The sequence below is a fragment of the Hydra viridissima genome, unplaced genomic scaffold (genome assembly GCF_058129835.1).
Source record: "Hydra viridissima isolate aposymbiotic clone 2 unplaced genomic scaffold, HvirCarnegie_v1 scaffold_7, whole genome shotgun sequence".
NCBI classification, from domain to species: Eukaryota; Metazoa; Cnidaria; class Hydrozoa; order Anthoathecata; family Hydridae; genus Hydra; species Hydra viridissima.
In genome coordinates this window covers 13821078-13842513 of record NW_028324306.1, presented here as the reverse complement: position 1 = coordinate 13842513, position 21436 = coordinate 13821078, and the positions used below count along the sequence as shown (strand labels likewise).

The 21436-nt window shown below is 30.2% G+C and overlaps 2 protein-coding genes and 1 pseudogene across 2 annotated transcripts; all 3 read left to right on the top strand.

Moving 5' to 3' along the window:
* Positions 1-21436, top strand: part of LOC149886230 (uncharacterized) — a 194624-nt pseudogene that overhangs the window by 45787 nt on the left and 127401 nt on the right.
* Positions 5018-6385, top strand: LOC149886243 (zinc finger BED domain-containing protein 4-like). The gene is made up of 2 exons (XM_090092156.1): positions 5018-5632; positions 6077-6385. Exons 1-2 carry the CDS (start codon positions 5018-5020, stop codon positions 6362-6364), a joined length of 903 nt encoding a protein of 300 aa, XP_089948282.1. The 3' UTR covers positions 6365-6385.
* Positions 7645-12064, top strand: LOC149886242 (uncharacterized). The gene is made up of 3 exons (XM_090093240.1): positions 7645-8911; positions 9000-11396; positions 11514-12064. Exons 1-3 carry the CDS (start codon positions 7645-7647, stop codon positions 12062-12064), a joined length of 4215 nt encoding a protein of 1404 aa, XP_089949366.1.

Sequence of the window (21436 nt, the reverse complement as noted above, 5' to 3'; positions counted from 1 at the left end):
AGAAAAAGTAATTTAATTACCCGTTTAGTTAAATTTATAATAAACTTCTTTTTGGGAAAAATGTTCCTTTGACCAAAATCTTGCATTTTCTTTATCAAATTACACGAGTCTTCAGATAATTTTGCCAAAAGACTATAACCCTGAAACCTTAATCTCGGGTCTTGCTGAATAGGAGGAATAGAAATATTGGAAACAGAAGTATTATTCGAAGACTCTCCCGATAATGATGTCAACGCAGCACTTGTTGTCTGCATAGTAGATTTCGTCGTTTTTGAAGGATTTACAGATCTTTTTCTTTTTGAAATTGCTTCTCCATATTTAGATGTAGACGAACTTTGAGATAAAAAAGGTTGCAATTGCAACTTTTGTGATTGCAATATATCTTCTTCATGTCGCTCACTTGAATTAGACTTTATGATATCCTCATGATAGATTTTACCCTTGCGAGATTGATGTGTCATATTAAATTAGATATTTATGAAACGATTAAGTAAAACTTGGCTTTGTTTCCTAAACAATTTTTTTTATACTTTTATGTATAAGCTGCATACCATAAGGAAATGCCTATAGGAACTTCCTTATGCTATGCCAATAGGAACTTCCTTATGCTATGCCTATAGGAACTTCCTTAGACATATCCCTTATTAAACAAATTATTACGTGTTTAACATGTTTTTAGGCCATTTTAAAACGAATTTAAAAAATAATTATTAATTAAATTTGTTAAAAATGATATTTAATTTCTCATTATAATGGCTCCTATTAAAATGAGTGTATTATATTTTTAAATTGAGTGATTATAGTTAGATTTTTATTATAATTGAAATGAGCTTGCTAGTTAAAGGTATTAAGCTATACTTTTTTCTAAAAATAGTTTTGGTTAAAATAATAGTACCGTATACAACTGAGTATTATTGTGTTCAATTTGTGAGCGGAAAATGAGTTTTCCTTTGTTTTAAGCAATTTTTAAAGTGTGCGCGTGCGCTGACCAATAACATAGTGTTTTTGTGGTTAATAGCCCGTTTTAAGCGATCTTTTTTATATATAAAATGAAAAAACATAAAATGGGACAATTATTCAAAGGAATTAATTGCCCAATGCTTGGAAAAGATATACAAAACAAAAAAAAATTATAATCTAAAAAAAAATTTTACAAATAGAATAAAATAGCATTTAGTACAAAGAGGAAAATGGCCTTTATGTGTCAGGTAAAACGCCCTGTATATATTTAGTTTTAATATTTATGTTTTGTTTCAAAAGAAATTAACTTACCTAAAAGTTTTTTACACTAAATAATCACAGGACGTTTTGCCCTCCACATAAAAGGGCATTTTTCTTCATCCAAAACTAGCTAATTGCAAATAAACCAGTTTTATTGATTGAGTTTTTATACTTGAAATAATGTGGAATAAATTACCCACAAAACAAGTATTTCTTTATTATAATCACACAAACAATACAACTAATTTTCTGTAATTTTAGTGGAGCAAGATGTTCCTAAAGTCAAGTCCCTTGTGCATTTGTGAGAATTAGGTAAACTAATAATGTTTACTTTATGGACATCTTGCCCCACCCTATTCTAAACTTGAAAAAATAAGAAAGCAAAAGAAGAGAACAAAAACGTTTGTTAAAAAAAAAATGAAATGAAAAAATTAAACTGTAAGGTGCAACGAACGAAGGGGGAGAAGACTTGTCGCGCTCACTAGCGCGGACAATGCTTCTTGTTTATTGTGATATATAAAACGTTTTTAGCGGATAAGTCCGCACGTCTTTCATTTTACCTTCCTTGTAAAAGTATATAAAAAATATTGTTCTGTTGAAAACGCCTCGTGTTATTTACTATTGTGCAAGAAGACAAAAAAGGATTTAGTCGAAAGTATAACTAAAATAATGGAGCCCACGGAAAACTGAAGATAACGCCTGTATAATCTTTGATGCAAGAAATATAAACAGATTTAAAGACTAAAGAAAGTTAAGTTTACTATTTTATATTTATATATTTTGTCGTAATTAAAATTAAATTACTTGGCAGTTATTGGGTGGACATTAATCCAGTTTGTCATTGAATTGAGCACTTAGATTATTGCATAAGCATTCATTGAGATTATTTACTTAAGTCAGTTATAACATTCTTAACACTTGTCACGAGGTCAAATATTCATTACCCAATCAGGAGGGATATACGATAGTTACTGTTTTGCAAATAGATATATTTGTATGTTTTACTCTCATAAAAATGTCTAACATTCAGGCTAAACGAAGAATTAGAACTGTTAACATAAAACTTTTAAATAAACTATTTGAAAAATCTTTAGATATTATAGAAAATACTGATGACAATCAATATCAAAATTTAAGTGATTTAAAAGATACATTAAACGAAAAATTTAATAAAATCATACAATTGGATGAAGAAATATCCTTACTTATAGAGGATGAAGAAGAGTTACAAAATGAAGTAGAATCTTCAACTGAATTTAACCTTACATTTAAACACGAAATTTCTAAAATTAACAAACATTTGAAACTAATTGACCTCAAAAATGACTGTAGCTCAACAAGTAGCTTTAAAAACAAAACAATGAAATTACCTATTTTAAAATTAGATAGTTTTGATGGTGAACCTGATAGTTGGACAACATTTATAGAAAACTTTGACTGTGCTATTAATCAAAACAATGACCTATCAGGAATCCAGAAAATGACTTACCTTTGTAATTTACTCAAAGGTCCAGCCTTATCATCCATATCAGGACTTAGCCTGACTAATGAAAACTACAAAATAGCCCAAGACATTCTTAAAGAGCGTTATGATAACAAGCAGAACATGGTATCTTCTCATATGAGAAAACTTTTATCCCTAGAAAAGGTGCAAAATTTGAATAGAATAGAAAAATTAAGAGGCCTATTAGATAAAATTGAAATACAAATCAGGAGCCTAGAAAATCTTAGAATTAACAGTGAAATGTATGGGCCACTCCTTATTCCAATTATATTACAGTTAACACCAGATGAACTTAATCTCATTATTAACAGACAACTCAATAACAATAATACTTGGGATGTAATAACAGTCATAAATATTTTGAAAACAGAACTACGTGCCAGAGAGCAAGTATCATTAAATTTGAATAACAATATTGATAGCAGTGTTATTCTCGTTAACGAAAACGAAAACGAAAATGTGTCGTTAACGAACTGTTTTTCTAAAACTAAAACGAAAACGAAAAAAAAATTTTTCAATTAAAACTAGACTAAAACTAAAACGAAAATAAATTTAAAAACTAAAACTAAACTAAAACTAAAAAGATTTTATAAAAAACGAAATAAAAACTAAAACGAAAGACTTATGAAAGCGAGAATGATAATGAGAATGATAATGAGAATCGCTGTAATGAGATCTGATGCTTGTGGGATCACTATTGCTGATACAACCACAGCATACTATACTGCGATACAGCATCACACGCGCGCGTTTTTCAATAGTGAAGAACTCTGCAAAGTCATGCAGTGCAGCCGCACCGGCTCTTCACGTCAATAACTGCGTTGTAACAAATATTAATAAAGTATAACTGTATAAAGACTATATAGGCGCCATATGGCTTATTTATTCATGCAGTTCTCCGCCGAAAGGCATGTTCTTTACTCCACTGTCTCCATTTTTTTCTTTCTCCAACTCTTTCCTTAATTACTTCATAACTTGCGCTCATAAGGATGCAATCCAACATCTGCATCCGAGGCCGTCTTGGGTATTTTTTCATTCTCCCCTCTACCAATGTTACTCTTCACAAGTTAATTCCCAGGTATTATATATGTCCAATAGAGAGTGACATAGGAACGGTAATAGCGGTTACCGCGTAATTACCGCAGTTATGGTATTAATTCCACGGTAATAACACGGTAACAATAAAAATGTAAACACTTTTCCACGGTAACGGTATTAAAACTTAGGGTTTAAACAGTAGTTGGTTGAACTAATTATTTTTAAAATGTTACAATTATCTGGGCGTCACAAAGAAAGCATTATTTGGGACTATTTCGATTATGACGAGTCGATGGGCAAATCAATTTGCCGCGTACAAATATCAAATAACACAGTTTGCTATGTTAAATTAGAAGGCCAAAATCCTTCCAACTTGAAAACACATTTAAAAGCAAAACATAAGGAAGTATATAAAGATTTTGAAGTAAAAGATGATAAACGAAAAGCAGAATCTTGCAAGAAAAAAGTTGTAACTGACGGTAAGTCCGCATCTGAATCTGTGACATCAGTTACCAAAATTCAAACAAAATTGAACAAGTTTTATAATGAAAAGCAATGGACAGCAAGCAATATCAATCAACAGCGGTTACAAGCAGCAGTAACAAAATATTTTTCATGTTGCATGGATCCATTATCGAGAGCCAGTGATCCGGCTTTTATTGACTTATTGAAAGAGTTTTAGCCAAAATTTAAATGCCCAGGTGCAAAAAAATTATGCAATTACTAACACAGAAAAAAAAATTAGGATCAGAGATTGTAATGAAACTTATCAATGAAACAAGAAAAATTACAATATGTTTAGATATTTGGACAAAAAAAGCTTTAGCGGCATCATTTTTGGGCATATCCAGATGTTTCTTTTCTGAGACAAAGCAAATGCCAGTGCATGCTTTTCTTGCTTAACATGCAATACAACATCCACATACAGGAGAAATGGTAGCAGAATATCTTATGCGTACACTCGAAAATTGGTTAATACCTGCTGAGAAAGTTTTATTGATAATCAGTGATAATGGATATAATATGGTGAAGGCTCTAAAGCTTATGAACGCAGCTGCTGATACTAAGGGTAAAGAAGAAGAAGACGAAGAAAACAATAGTGAGACTACAGAATTTAGAGCACAAGAAGATGAAGCCACAAGTGAACTTAGTGAAGATGATGATGAAAGTGACTCAAACGAAGAGAAACAAGAACATGACGAAATAGAAAATGATTAAGTTACAAATATACTTGATTCAATACCATATAATAAAATGGCCTGCCTGTCACATTCATTGCAGCTTGTGATGAAAGAGATTGATAAACAGCCAGCATATAACGGAGTAATGACAAAAGCTCGAGCACTTGTGAAGAAAGTTAAAAAGTCATCAAGTATTGTTCAGAAACTACTAAACAAAACTAAAAAAGTGTTGATTACAAGTTGTCCAACACGCTGGAATAGTTCTTTACTAATGTTAAACCAATTGTTAGAACTTAAATCAACATTAAATGAAATTCTAGATGAAGAAGGAATTTATAGTTTGTTGGCAAGCGAATGGTCTACCATTGATGCTATATGTAAGATTTTGGAACCCTTCGCAGTTTACACGAACATTCTGCAAGCTAATTGTATGGCATTGTCAAGCATAGTTCCTGCAATTATGGATTTAGAAACTCACTTAGAACATGTAACAGGATATAAGCAGTTATTTGTCAACATGTTGAAATCTTTACGAACACGTTTTGCTGTTATTATGGATCCTGAAACACAAGATTTTAATCCAGTGCCAGCATCAGCTACATTATTAGAACCAACGTTACCTGCTGCGTTACTACTACCTGGTAAAGAAAACTTGTTGGCAGCAGCTAGAAGATTTATACTGCATCAGGTACTATAAACCAAATGTTATTTTTTATCACTTACTTTATAATTTATCAATAAAAATGCTGTACTTTATTAATTATATAGTATGTACCTGAAAATTTGTATTTCTCAAATTGCTATTTGCTATTGTACTAATACAATTAAATTCAACAGATTTCGCTCCAATCCCTTTATTCATTGATTTATTCATATCGCATATTTATTATTATTATCAATAAAGTTCTTACAAATCAACAGTATGCAATCTTATATACTTATGGTGAGTCAATAAACAATAAAAAGTTGAAGTCACTGATCTGCAGAGTATATTGTGTTACGGTCTAACTGAATAAAGAAAATATTTCTATAGATCTAATTATGGTTTTGTATATATTTGTTATGTATTTATATAAAATATTGTTTAACTGTTTGCAACTGTCATGTCAGCGTAGTCGTGATTTTTTTTTAGATTACTCTTTTGCCATACGATTGTGATCAATATCAGGTTCAGCCAGGACCAGAAAATCAAACTGAGCATGAAGGCAGTAGTAGGATTGATTATGCTCACACTCCAGCTGATAGCTATCAGTTACCAGAAGTTCAAAATGACCAATTGGATATGGGGGCTATTGCTTCAACTTCAACTGTTGCCAATGCCACTAGGCCCACATCTGACTTGCTACCTGAGCCACCTCCTAAGCTGTTTAAGTACTTGATTGGCAAAATAAACATCATTAGAGTCAATGATAATAGGTAGCTACTAGATAGTAAAGATTTTCTAAAAGTAGACATAATTAAATGACATAGGCTATGCATTTATAATAATATTCTATTTTTTAATTGTTGATTATTAGTTGAAATTTTAAAATCAATAAATAATTAAGTGTTTTAATAACATTAATACATTTGTTTATATATATAGTAAAATAAGAATATTAGAAGAATTATATGTACATATTATAAATTTGCAATGTACTACCTGTATAAGAAGTGAACAGCTAGCCTACTGCAATCTATTTATTTTGTTGTTTGTACAATCTTTGTAGACAAAATTCATCCACCAGTCGAGAGTCAACTGTACATGCTATGCAAGCAACTTGCGAAACAGAACTGTAGCGTTATCAAATGGAAATTCATAGTTCAACTATTTGTAATAAATATAAAGGCGATTGTGGTGCTATCAACTTTTGGATTGAACGCAAAATGACTTATCCTATATTAGCACCACTAGCACTTGACTTAATGTCAGCTCCTGCCAGTGAAGCATACATTGAGAGAATATTTTCGCTTTGCGGGGATCTAACAGTGGGCAAAAGAAACAGAATGTCAACATCATTGGAAACAAGAGTTTTTCTAAAGCTTAACAATAATCTAATTTCTTAATCTAAGTAATAAAAATCCATTATTTGTTAGATTAATCATGTACCCTATTTAGCTCATGTATGCTTCATAGGCACTCTAGACAGGAGCTGATATTATGTCAAGACTAATGTTTTATTTCAATAAATTATGTTACAAATAAAGAATAGTTAACCATTTCTGTGAAAATTTTATTGTGAAAGATTATTGTAACCAACATTATGTCTAAGTCTTATAGTTTATACATCATAAATCTAATTCCAATAATATTTATTTTATACTACAATTATATTTTATTGCTTAAAGTTTTAGTGGGGTATTGTACATTCTCTTTTAAAGAATTTTATATCCACTTTCGATTATCAAATAAGGTTTTAATATAAAATATTGAGCAATCATTATCAATGCTGTTAATTTTGTTAAGTATATCTAAACTGTTACACTAACTTAGGCACATTACAAAATATAGGCAAGCTTATATAATATACTGGATTATAACAATACTGGAAAGTTTTAAAAACGAAAACTGAAGCAAAATTGGTTTTTTAAAACTAAAACTAAACTAAAACTAAAAAATTTCAATAAAAATGAAAACTAAAACTAAAATGATTTTAAAAACTAAAACTAAAACTAGAATTAAAAAGAATAAACAAAAACGAAATTAAAACTAAAACTAAAATGAGCTCTAAAACGAAAACTAAAACTGAAACTAAAAAATTTAATAAAAACAAAATAAAAACTAAAACTAAAAAGATTTTTAAAACTAGAATAACACTGATTGATAGAAGTTATACAGCAGAAACATTCTTTACCAGTAACAATAATTATAAAGAACCAAATAGTAGCAAAAAGTCTCATCAGTTTAATTTCAATAAAAAGAATAAAGAAAACTCTTATTTTGAACGTAATAATCCAAATAATTTACAACATTTTGTCAAATGCATTTTTTGCGATAAACCACATAAATCACAATATTGTAAATTGATAACAAATATCCAAAATAGAAAAAAGATTATTATTGACAAACATCTCTGTTTGAAATGCTTAGGAAGTGGACACATATTAAAAAACTGTACATCTCGTATTAAATGTTTTAAATGTGGTAACAACCATCACATAGCACTTTGTCAAGAACAACAAAATCTTGAACTGCAAACTCAAGGCGAACTAACAGCAATTTCAGGTAGTAACAATCAATCTATTTTACTTCAGACTGCTTCCACAGATGTCTTCGACAAAAATGACAGACTGCATAAGTGCAGAATACTTTTTGATAACTGTTCTCAACTTAGTTACATATCACCTGATTTATACAGTAAATTAAAACTTGAATCTATAGGTACAGAAAACATTACTATCAAAACCTTCGGCAACAACAACACTAGAGAAAAACTAGAGAAAGTTGAGCTAAAAATTAAATGTTTATTTGAAAGAGTTGTGAAAATTACTTGTTATGTGAAAGACATTTGTGCACCTCTTAATGGACAATTTATGAATCTTGCACAAGGAAAATATAGACATTTACATAATTTAAGGCTTGCTGATAGCAATATGCAAAACAGGGACTTAAAAATTGATATCCTGATTGGGGCTGATTTCTATTGGTCCTTTATTGAAAATACTATTATTAGGGGAAATCATTTTGATCCCATCGCAATAAAATCCAAATTAGGCTTTTTGTTAAGTGGTCCCATGAACATTAAAAGTAAGAATCAGCACTGTAGCGTAAACACTGCTCATGTCATGTTTGTTGGATCAAATCCATCTCCTAAATCATTATTAAAACAATCCATGACATCGATTTGGGGTATAAGAGAAATTGATGAATGTAACTTAGAGGTTGTTGATAGGTTTCGTCACACCATTAAATACGATAATACCCTCAAACAGTATAATGTCAAGTTGCCCTTTAAAGAAAATCACTCACCACTTAGTGATGACTATGGTTTATGTATCAAACGTTTCAAAAGTCTCCAAAAAAAAGTTGAGTAAAGATGATTCACTCCTTGAATCGTACAACAGTATTTTTAAAGACCAAATGCAACAAGGCGTTATAGAACCATTACTTGAAGAAAATGGAATTAATGGAACAGTCCACTATCTACCACACCAACCAGTATTAAGAGATGATAAAGTTACAAGTAAAATTATTGTTTTCGATGCAAGCAGTTCTGTCGAAGGTCCTTCATTAAATGACTATCTATACCAAGGATCGTCATTAACTACATTGCTATATGGAATTTTATTACGCTTTCGCGCCCAAAGAATTGCCTTTGTAGCAGACATTGAAAAGGCATTCTTGCAAATAGCTTTGTCTCCTGAAGATCGTGACTATCTGAGATTTTTATGGTTCAAGAATATTAATACCCTGAACAAAGACAACATATTTACAGAACAAGTTATTTCATATAGAATATGCAGGGTCCTCTTTGGTGTTACATCTTCTTCCTTTCTTCTTTCCGCTACTCTTATTACACATGCAGAAAAATACATTCTAGATGATCCAATATTTGTCTATAAATTAATAAATTCTTTACATGTTGATGATCTTAACTCAGGAGCAGATTCGATTGACACAGCTATTGAATTTTATCGAAAATGCCAAAGTCGACTTAAAGAAGCTGGTTTTACACTTAGAAAATTTGAATCAAACAGCAAAGAACTTGAAACTTTAGTTGATGAACAAAACTTTACCTCTCTTAACTTAACTAAAGTATTAGGTTTGACATGGAACAAAAAAGAAGACGAAATAATATTTAACTTTAAAAACTTACTACACAATGTCAGCATAGATTCAACAAAACGCAGAGTTCTTCAATTTATTGCATGCATTTTTGACCCACTGGGCATCATTAATCCGTTTATAGTAAAATGTAAAATATTTTTTCAAAAACTTTGTATTGATAAACTTCCCTGGGACAAACCTCTTGAGGGTAAATCGTTGGTGATGTGGCAGACCATAATCAACGGTGTTAAATTATTTAAACCTTTTGTCATTCCCAGATGGTACCATTTTCATTATCCAAATCATATTGTTGACTTATCATTACATGGGTTCAGCGATGCTAGTAATAATGCTTATAGTTGTTGTATATACTTATTGTGTTCCTTTGATGATAATCACAGGGGGTGTTCACTTATAACAGCTAAGTCCAGGATTGCCCAAATTAAAAATACCTCTATTCCCAAACTAGAATTAAAGGCAGCTTTATTATTAACTGAAACAATGACAACTATCAAAAATGAATTACTTCCAGTAATCAAGTTCAAAGAAGTAATTTGTTGGTGTGATTCAATAATAGTTTTACACTGGATTAATAACGTTGATAAAGTAAAACAACCATTTTTACAAAAACGAATTCAAAAAATTAGAGATACATTTCCCATTTCATTTTGGAGATATATTGAATCCCACAATAACCCAGCTGACATAGTATCCAGAGGCACAAGCTTAGCAAATTTATTCGATAAGGTATGGTTCAATGGACCACCACTTCTATACAAAGATCCGAAAGAATGGCCAAAATTTGATTTGAAAAATATAACGAATAAAGTAGAAGAAGCAATGACTAGTGTAATTTTAAATGAGAATTATATAGACTTGAATGTGATTGATATTACTCGATTTAACAGCTATATGCGTCTAATACGAGTCACAGCATTAGTCATGCGATTTATTAAGAATTTAAAGCTTAAAAGAAATAAAGAATGTTTAATATTATCTTACTTAGATTCTGTTGAGATAGAAGAAGCATTAAAAAGCTGGATAAAATATACACAAAGATCAGTAATGACTGATAAAAATTATAAACAACTTCAACTTGATCTTAACTTACAAATAGTAGATGGAATTATACGATGCATTGGTCGAATACAAAACGCACCGGTTACCTACGACACAAAAAACCCTATTTTCATACCGCGAGATACCGACTTCACAAACCTACTTATTATTTATTTTCATTCTATTGTTATGCACAATGGTGTTAAAGAGACATTAAATCAAATTCGAACTCAGTTCTGGATACCAAAAGCCAGAAATTACATTAAAAATCTGATCAGAAAGTGTTATATTTGTAAACGATTTGAAGGACTGCCTTATTCCTATCCTTCTCCTCCTCCTTTACCCTTAAGTCGTCTTAATAATGACCATGCATTCAAATTTACGGGTGTAGATTATGCAGGTCCACTATATGTCAAGAACATATATGAAGGAAATAATTTATACAAGGTGTGGATATTTTTATTTACATGTGCTACTACACGTGCTTTATTTTTAGATCTTGTTCCTGATTCTTCGGCCGAATCATGTATAAGAAGTTTACGTCGATTTATCGCGAAAAGGGGCACACCTTCAGAAATCATCTCGGACAACGGATCTCAATTCACTTCTAATCTTACACAAAATTACGCTTCTTCGCGTGGTATCACTTAACATTTTAACGTCCCCGCTGCTCCGTGGTGGGGAGGGTTCTTTGAAAAGCTAGTTAGATCTATTAAACGTTGTCTCCACAAAATAATACATAATGCCCAACTTTCATATGAAGAACTACTAACATTTATTGCTGAAGTCGAAGCGATATTAAATAATCGACCAATCACTTTCATGTACGAGTCTCCTGGAGATGCACCGCTTACTCCGAACCATTTGATATATGGAAGATCAATAAATTTTAAAGCCATTATTGACAAAACATACGAAACAAACTTAAGCACCAGAAGTTCATATATAGAAAAAACATTAAACCATTACTGGAAAATATGGAAAAAAGAATACGTGACCGAACTTAGAGAATTCCACAAATATAAGAAAAATAAAGGGACACACAAAATAGCTGTCAACGATGTTGTGTTAATTCATGACACAGACATCAAGCGCGGTTATTGGAAGACAGGCATTGTTCAAAGCCTTATTAAGTCAACAGATGGATTTGTCCGCGCCGCAAATATTAAGTACGTTGTTGATGGAAAAATAACCTATGTGAAAAGACCAGTGAATAAGCTTTACCCACTAGAAGCATCTAACTTACCAATCAAAGAAATAATAAAAATTAAATTCTGTGACGAAAATAACATTGAGCAATTAGTGATGAATTAGTTTGGGGCGGGAATGTCGCGCTCACTAGCGCGGACAATGCTTCTTGTTTATTGTGATATATAAAACGTTTTCAGCGGATAAGTCCGCACGTCTTTCATTTTACCTTCCTTGTAAAAGTATATAAAAAATTTTGTTCTGTTGAAAACGCCTCGTGTTATTTACTATTGCACAAGAAGACAAAAAAGGATTTAGTCGAAAGTATAACTAAAATAAGACTGAGTCAAAGTAAGTAACTTTAGTATATATCGTACATATATATGCTATATATACACGATCTTTCTTACCGTTAATTTTATGATACGGAATAGGAAATGGAATATATATATATATATATATATATATATATATATATATATATATATATATATATATATATATATATATATATATATATATCACGGTTATCATGAAATCCAATATTGCCAACCTAGCTGACCCAAGAATGCCACTTATATGGGGTGATAGTGTACACATCCCTGGGTCACCTGGTGCAAGTTTTAAAATCTTTTTGGTACGTCTGCGGGAAAAAAATGACTTTGAAGTTACAAAAATGGAAAATATTTACCTTCTTTTTTGACATAGTAAAACTGCTATAAAATCCATACCATTAGTCATAGACCAATAAAATTTGGTGGCAATGTAGCCTATGCCAATACCAAAGTTTGGGTAAAGTTTTATCCCAATCCCTGCAGTATAACAAAAGTTATGATAGCTTTAGTGTTGATTTTTTGTTAATTTTTTCACTTACAGTGCAAAACTTTTCTGATTATGGCCTATTACAAGTCCCCAGGCCATAATGTGGGTAACACATGTGCTCTAGTTGAATATACCAACAACATTATAAAATAAGGATTTTTATGTTCTTACCAAAATTTTAGGTTTCGGGGGTCAAAACTGTTGTTCTTGATTGAGCCCTATTTACAGCATATGCACCTTTTTCTATATAAAACCTTATATGACAGTGCTATTAGCGCCCTATAAGCATTCTTTTAACTAAACCACTACCTTAAAAGTTAGTTGAGACATTTTTACAGATTTTTTGATGAAAATTATGAAAAATTTTGACATTTTTTACTCTAGTAAATTTGCGCTTATTCTACACATGGATTTAGCCCTGAGGATTTGTGAGCAAATCAAAGAAATGTGTTGAAAACCTTTTGCATGTGATTTTTAACTGGTCAACATGTATTGTGTGTTGAAAAACCCATTTCATACATAAAATCAGGTAAAAATGCCTAGAATTTCCTTAGTGCTTTGTTTTCAAAATCATTATCAAATGTACAAACTGTAAAGTTCAATATATTTACACTAACAGTGAATTAATTTCTAAAATTTATTCACTTCTATTCATTTCTTGTGATATCTTGGCACTCTTTAATTTATTTGACATGACATTTAAAGCACTGGTCAGTTTATTATTCTCAAATGGCACTAAACTTTGACATAAGATTGGCACAAGTTTTAAATATTTTTTTTGAAATTGACTTTAATTCATCATAATGGGTTACTTATGAGCTTAAATTCTCTTCTAACAAGTAATATTAATCCATTAAAATAAAGCTGAATGGATAAAAATTATTGATAATTTTCTAAAGGAGTTTGCTATTCAAATCCACAAGACAACTGAACAGCCTTCCTTTGTATTCAGGGTGGGTTTTATCTCTCTTGTATCGTGATCAATGCTGGTGAAATTCTTGATGTGCAGTCTCAACAGCTTGTTCACTGAATTGTCCTTAGGGAAATTTTTTCATGTTTACAAAGTCCTTGATGTGGTGGAATACTGTGTGGATTTTGGGCGTGATGCTTCCAAGTTGGTTTGCCAAATATGTGGCTTTAAATTGATCAATTTTGAAAGAAAAATCCTTTTCTAGTACATTTCTAAAGCATGAATTCACAACCAAATTAAACTTTTTTGAAAGCTTCAATGACAGCTCTGCAAGCAAGGTTCTTTGAGTTAATATCACACCAACAACAAGGGTGCATGCTTGAGTGTATTTGAAGTCCACAAATAATGTTGGCAACATTCATGTCACATGCAATAATTATTGATGAGTGACCAGATCTTTTGAATATTAGAATAAGTTTCTGGCAAATCTTCAGAGACTGCTACAAGAATTTGTCTTTTCACACCTGTTGCTTTTGCTGCTCTGGAACTCAAAAGTCGCCTTTTAGGTGGTGAGTTCGATTTATCTTATTCTGTGGAACTCTCAATAATACTGACACAAAACTTGAGGAAACCTTTGCCTCCATCAATGCCTAATTTAACAAAGTAGCCACCTGGAGTTTCTCTAGATTGAATGATTTAACAAACCAAAACAGACAAATCTTTGCAATAAACAACAACATGGGTTGTGTCACAACCTTTGGAATCTGTGGTTTTTAAGTCTGTAAAAGTAAAAAACTCCATCAGTTGTTGACCAGCCATTTGAAAATTGGCATAAAAGTTGGGCTCAATCATCTTCTTGTCTGATGACTGATGAACAGTTTTCACTAATTTTTTATCCCATTGTTGGAGAGGTCAGTATTAATTTGTACATTGATGAGGTCTTGGGCTGTCAATGTTGATGTGGCAGAATTTAATCTTGCTGCACTTGACCCTATAGAAAATTTGCATTCATTACCTCCAGCAAACAAAAATCATTTTATAATTAATCACTTGCAAAATTATAATATTATAATTAATTTTTGCTGACATTGTACCTGGAGTAACAGGGAGTGGATGACCTCCAGATGCTTTTCCCAAACGAATTGTGGCTTTTGGAGATGCTACCTTATTTTCAATCACATTGGCTGCTATATGTTCTGCAGTTTTGGCATCTAATGAAGCCAATTTCTGTATATTTTCCCTGAACTTTAACTGTAAACAATGATGTGGTAATCCCTTACCTAATGGGCTGAGGCAGTTACTGCATCTCACAGCTGGCATTTGATTCATTTTCATTTTTTCACAAGGTTTACAAGGCTTTTTCTTGAAACCTAGATTGTCCAATTTTGCAAATCAAGCAGTCACACACATGACTACGTGAAATATTAAGATTTCTGGCAATGTTATTTCATTATTAACATTACTAGCGGACTCTCTGCAATGTCATCATAAGAGATGCCTAGATTTTTTTAATTGTATTTCAAGATTATGATAATTTTTAGAATCCTGCCATCTTTTATAGTTTGAATTTAACACACTAACATATACGTCACATTGACTCAAGCAGATGTATTTCAAATAAATAACATATTGCTGCAAGTAGAGCGACATATTTACCTAAATCAATCCTATTACTTCAGCCTAACAATTTCTATATTACAAAAATGAAATACAAAGTTTTTTACCACATACAACGATTTTCAATTGAAAGTTTTAACAATTTTGGATATTTCTGCAAACGTTTCATTTCAGTGCTACAAAAACAAAGTTTTGTTGTGATTTTAAGTTTTTATGATATGTACGTCACAGCGTACAAAACCAAAGCAAAAATCAAGTTAATCACGTACGCTCTTATTCACGTGATGATGGGTTGATATTGTTAATTCCTCTTTTGCAAAACACTTTTTTTTTCTAACCATTGTTAAAACAAAAATGGATCAAGACTAAAAGTAAAACACTTAAAACATTGAAATTAAATTTAAGTATATCTTATGATAGAGTAGAAAAAAATATTCATTTTAAGAATAATAAACTGACCAGTGCTTTAAATGTCATGTCAAATAAATTAAAGAGTGCCAAGATATCACAAGAAATGAATAGAAGTGAATAAATTTTAGAAATTAATTCACTGTTAGTGTAAATATATTGAACTTTACAGTTTGTACATTTGATAATGATTTTGAAAACAAAGCACTAAGGAAATTCTAGGCATTTTTACCTGATTTTATGTATGAAATGGGTTTTTCAACACACAATACATGTTGACCAGTTAAAAATCACATGCAAAAGGTTTTCAACACATTTCTTTGATTTGCTCACAAATCCTCAGGGCTAAATCCATGTGTAGAATAAGCGCAAATTTACTAGAGTAAAAAATGTCAAAATTTTTCATAATTTTCATCAAAAAATCTGTAAAAATGTCTCAACTAACTTTTAAGGTAGTGGTTTAGTTAAAAGAATGCTTATAGGGCGCTAATAGCACTGTCATATAAGGTTTTATATAGAAAAAGGTGCATATGCTGTAAATAGGGCTCAATCAAGAACAACAGTTTTGACCCCCGAAACCTAAAATTTTGGTAAGAACATAAAAATCCTTATTTTATAATGTTGTTGGTATATTCAACTAGAGCACATGTGTTACCCACATTATGGCCTGGGGACTTGTAATAGGCCATAATCAGAAAAGTTTTGCACTGTAAGTGAAAAAATTAACAAAAAATCAACACTAAAGCTATCATAACTTTTGTTATACTGCAGGGATTGGGATAAAACTTTACCCAAACTTTGGTATTGGCATAGGCTACATTGCCACCAAATTTTATTGGTCTATGACTAATGGTATGGATTTTATAGCAGTTTTACTATGTCAAAAAAGAAGGTAAATATTTTCCATTTTTGTAACTTCAAAGTCATTTTTTTCCCGCAGACGTACCAAAAAGATTTTAAAATTTGCACCAGGTGACCCAGGGATGTGTACACTATCACCCCATATAAGTGGCATTCTTGGGTCAGCTAGGTTGGCAATATTGGATTTCATGATAACCGTGATATATATATATATATATATATATATATATATATATATATATATATATATATATATATATATATATATATATATATATATAATATGCGTACGTTCCGTTTCAGTTCCGTTTGTAAACGCATTTATACGCGTAAGTTGCGTTTGAGTTACGTTTTTAAACGCATTTTATATGCGTATGTTGCTTATTAAATGCGTGCGTAAACGCAGTTATTTGCGTAAACTGCGTTTACGTTTACGTAATTAAACGCAAAAAATTGCGTCAAATGCGTTTGAGTTTGCGTTTAGAATATATATATATATATATATATATATATACAGCTGCGGACAAAACTACGTGAACGATTGCAAATAGTTTTTTTTAATGAAATTTTCAATGTCTTAAAATAAGTTTATAGTTTAATACTATATATAGTTGGATAGAGCGTTTTTTGCTCTATAAGACTGTGTAAAGTGTATTCTCTAATATTTCGTTTAAAATTAAACATATCTAAATGTTCAAAAAGCATCAAATATTTTGCGTGACAAAACCACGTGAACGATTATACAAACGTAAAAGAATAATTTTACTAACATCAACAAATAATAGATTCTAAAAAAAAACAAACATTAATAATTAGTTGCATAACCTTTAGAATCGATAACGGCCTTGCACCGTCTTGGCATAGATTCTAAAAGAGTTTCTAGTAACTGTTTTGGTAATGCCTCCCATTCATACTGTACGGCTCGAAAAAGTTCATCCGGTTTTTGAAATTTGCGACCTCCCAAGCGTCGCTCAACTTCAATCCATAAATTTTCGATTGGATTTAAGTCGGGAGATTGGGCAGGCCTCTTCAAAACCGTTATGCTATTATTTATGAGCCAATTTTTTACAGTCAAAGCTGTATGTTTAGGGTCATTATCATGTTGATAAACCCAATTGTGAGGCATTTTTTCTAAAGCGTGTGGCAACATGGGCTTAAGGAATGGTTTCTTTGCAGGTCTGCGCCCATAAAGACCTCCTTCGTTTAAACGCCTTTGAATCGTTCGTGTGCTTACGTTTTCCATGCCTGTTTGCAGACGAATTTCAGGGGCTGTCAAATGTGGATTCTCAAGAGATTTTCGCACAATTTTTCGATCAGTACTAAAAAATAAAATGTTAAACATTAAAATTAACATTAACATTAATATTATTAAGATTAAATATTAAAAAAAATAAAATTAAAGGAATATTACCGCTTATCCGTAATACGTGGACGACCACCTTTCTTAACGATCTTTTTGCTCTTTTCTCGGTGTATATATTTATGTATTCCACCTTTTGACATCTTCACATGAGCTGCAATTTGCCCAATGGACCATTTTTCTTCTTTGCGCAAACGCAAAACCAAGCTTTCAATTTTTAAATCAGTTTGACGAACCATTATAGTTTAATTTTTTTAATTTTTTGATGTTAAACAGAATAATCTTGAGAAATTTAAATGATTGTAAGTTCTTAGAATACCAAAACCACATGAACGATTTTTAAAAGCACTGATTTCGATGTGAATATAATAATTTTCATTAAAAATGACGCTTTTATAAATCGTTCACGTGGTTTTGTCGCGCAAAATATTTGATGCTTTTTGAACATTTAGATATGTTTAATTTTAAACAAATTATTAGAGAATACACTTTACACAGTCTTATAGAGCAAAAAACGCTCTATCCAACCATATATAGTATTAAACTATAAACTTATTTTAAGACATTAAAAATTTCATTAAAAAAAACTATTTGCAATTGTTCACGTAGTTTTGTCCGCAGCTGTATATATATATATATATATATATATATATATATATATATATATATATATATATATATATATATATATATATATATATTCTGAATTTAATTAATTTAATGCAGCGTAATATAAGTTGAGCGAATATATTATTATTACAATAAAACAATAATTAGCTCGGTTTATTTAACATTATTTAAAGTTTTATGCAATAGCAATTTTTAGATATTATATGTTAGTATATATATAATTTGAAAAATATATAACATGTAATGCTATTACGTGGTATAAAGTTCTCCACCTTATTTAGGATATGTTAGTTTTATAAATCTATCAGAAGAAAAGGAAATACTTCTAAAGAAGAAAAATTAATTTTTCAGAAGATGTAAAATTTCTTCATTTTTTAAATTTTTCAGAAGAAAAAACTCTTCATTCAATGCTTCATGCATTTTTAAGTTAAAAATGTCAACACCGTCAATAATTACCATGATATCTGTTGTGTGTTATGTGTTTTGTACTGTCTTAATTTATGAAAATCAATTAAACAACAAAACCAGATAAAAACATCATGATTCAAACCAAAGTTCTCTCTCTAAAAAAGAAAATTACCCCATTTTTCTTTACTTTTCTGATTTGTAGAAATTGATTCCTGTTTAAAACAAAGTAAAAGTTTCTTATAATATCAATAATCTATCAAAACGATCTCACATTGACCAATCAAAACTAACTTGAATTAAACCAATCAAGCTTTCACTTCAGTTTGATATCATTAATTAGTAAAAATAACCTACTGTTAGTAAAAATACCAAAAAATAACCTACTATTAGTAAAAATACCAAAAACCCTAATAACTAATTAATAGGAATGTTTATATACTATTTGTTAAAACTGGACCAAGGTTTTTGTAAAAACTACACCCTAAATATTCAAACTTCAATTATAGTGGTGTGGGTTAGAAATATAATTAACAACTATACGAGAGCTCGTTAAAGCCATCATTTACTAAACCACTATTTATAATGATAAAGGGGTTTGTAAATTGGTATATTGGTGTTAATATAAAAGAAACAGCTTTCTAATACTTTTGTTTTTACAAAAACCAACCCAAGCATTAATCTTTGCAAAAATCAAGAGCGTTTTAATGTCAAATAAATGAATATGGAGAGTTTCAATGATCAATAAATCAGAACAAAAGGTTTTCATGCAAACTTCACATTTATTTGCACGAAGATTAATGTAATACTATACAAAAAAAATTGCACCTATTCATTCAATTTCCGTTTTTAATATTGTTACATCTTTTGTAAAAATATAAAACTACCAATTAAAATTTTATTTCATTATGTTTTTATAGATCCAATCTTTAATTGAAAGTATTCACTAAAGTTTTTTTCTAACATATATCCATATCAAAAAGTTTGGACGCTGATGGATCTTTCAGAGCCAAATATTCTCTAATTCTTTAAAATCTAAAGCCAAACTGCAGATATATCATAGTTTTATTATATTTGCGTATGTAACTTTTATATATCTTAATTCAACTAAAATCGTTTATTGAATGGATCAACAAAAAGAAAATTTTACATACAAATAAGAAAAGTGATTATTACAAATTACGAAGAGCAAATAGTAATAAAAATTATAAATATTAGGTGAAATAACGCATGCCGACAAATTCTCAATTTGGTTTTGATAACCATGTTCTGTTTCTTTAACTATTGTTAAAATGCGCTCACATTGCGTCAGAAACGTTTCTTTATGTTTTTGAATGTCTTGACGCATTATTTTTAAATCTTCTATATTAGCCTATGATAAAAAGTGCAGTAGTTATAACGTAGTCTAAATGAAAGCAACTTAAGCAATCAGATTTTTTAGCTTTTAAGAAAAATTTAAAAAAGAATATTTATTGGACTTATTTATTTCTTAATTTTTAAATAATATTGAAATTTTTTTAAATTTTCAAATAATGTGAACAGGATAAACTAGGTAAATTTGGATATAGAAATCTACTTTTGATGATAACTAAGATTTGTGTTCAAAGAAGAAGGTTTTTTAAGTTTTTGCAACATCCAGTTTTATATAAAATGTAAGATTACAATTTTAAACTAAGAAAAGACTATCAAAACTTCATTGAAAATTTGTGATTAATTTGTTTTACTTTTTAATTTGTTGAAGGACGTCATTCTTATTGGCCGACTTTAGCAATGATATGAAAAAAATGACTTTTTTGTGTTGTTACAAACAAGAATATGGTCAGAGTTTTCTTTAAAAACGCATTTCTATTCTGCAATTGCATCCATTATTTTTTATACTGTGTAAAGTTTTTTTGGAACACTATTTTTTTACTTCTACAGATAATCTCTAGTATACAAAATGAAAGGAAAAATTTCTTCATTAAGCAGAAATTATTACATAATATTAAATATTCTTCTCCTGGAGCACTGACATAACTTTTAAAAGGGCGTCTTAAACAAAACAATAGCTTAATTTATAATACTTTTGTATGTTCAAATCTAAAATCCACTCTAGCCTTAACTCTTATACTTTTCATAGAATTTCCAAATGCAATTTTGGTAATTAGCTCATTTTTAACGTTTACTCCCATGTCTGCATTTAACTCTGTATATTGCTTTAACCACGGGAGCTTTCATGAAACTTTATGAACATGTGTTCAAAATATTTCATGAATTTCTTGGTAATTTTGTCTCATATCTGAGTTTCATAATGAGCAACATATCCTTTTTTTATTGTTTAAACTAGGAGCTAGAAATATAATCATTAGGTAAATCACGCAATTCATTTTGATATTCCGAATCGACTTCAAAGATGCAAGCATAATTTCCCCATCAATTAAATTTATCTTCTATCATCTACACAAAACAATCTGAAGGAAGAGGATTACACATTTCACTAGAGTTT

Excerpts from the sequence above, each read along its gene's own strand:
- LOC149886243 (XM_090092156.1), top strand. The coding sequence starts at position 5,018 with ATGGCCTGCCTGTCACATTCATTGCAGCTTGTGATGAAAGAGATTGAT. Across the intron at positions 5,633-6,076 it reads GAAGATTTATACTGCATCAG|ATTACTCTTTTGCCATACGA; the intron begins GTACTATAAACC and ends ATTTTTTTTTAG.
- LOC149886242 (XM_090093240.1), top strand. The coding sequence starts at position 7,645 with ATGAGCTCTAAAACGAAAACTAAAACTGAAACTAAAAAATTTAATAAA. Across the intron at positions 8,912-8,999 it reads ACCACTTAGTGATGACTATG|ACCAAATGCAACAAGGCGTT; the intron begins GTTTATGTATCA and ends GTATTTTTAAAG. Across the intron at positions 11,397-11,513 it reads CGCTTCTTCGCGTGGTATCA|AACTACTAACATTTATTGCT; the intron begins CTTAACATTTTA and ends TTTCATATGAAG.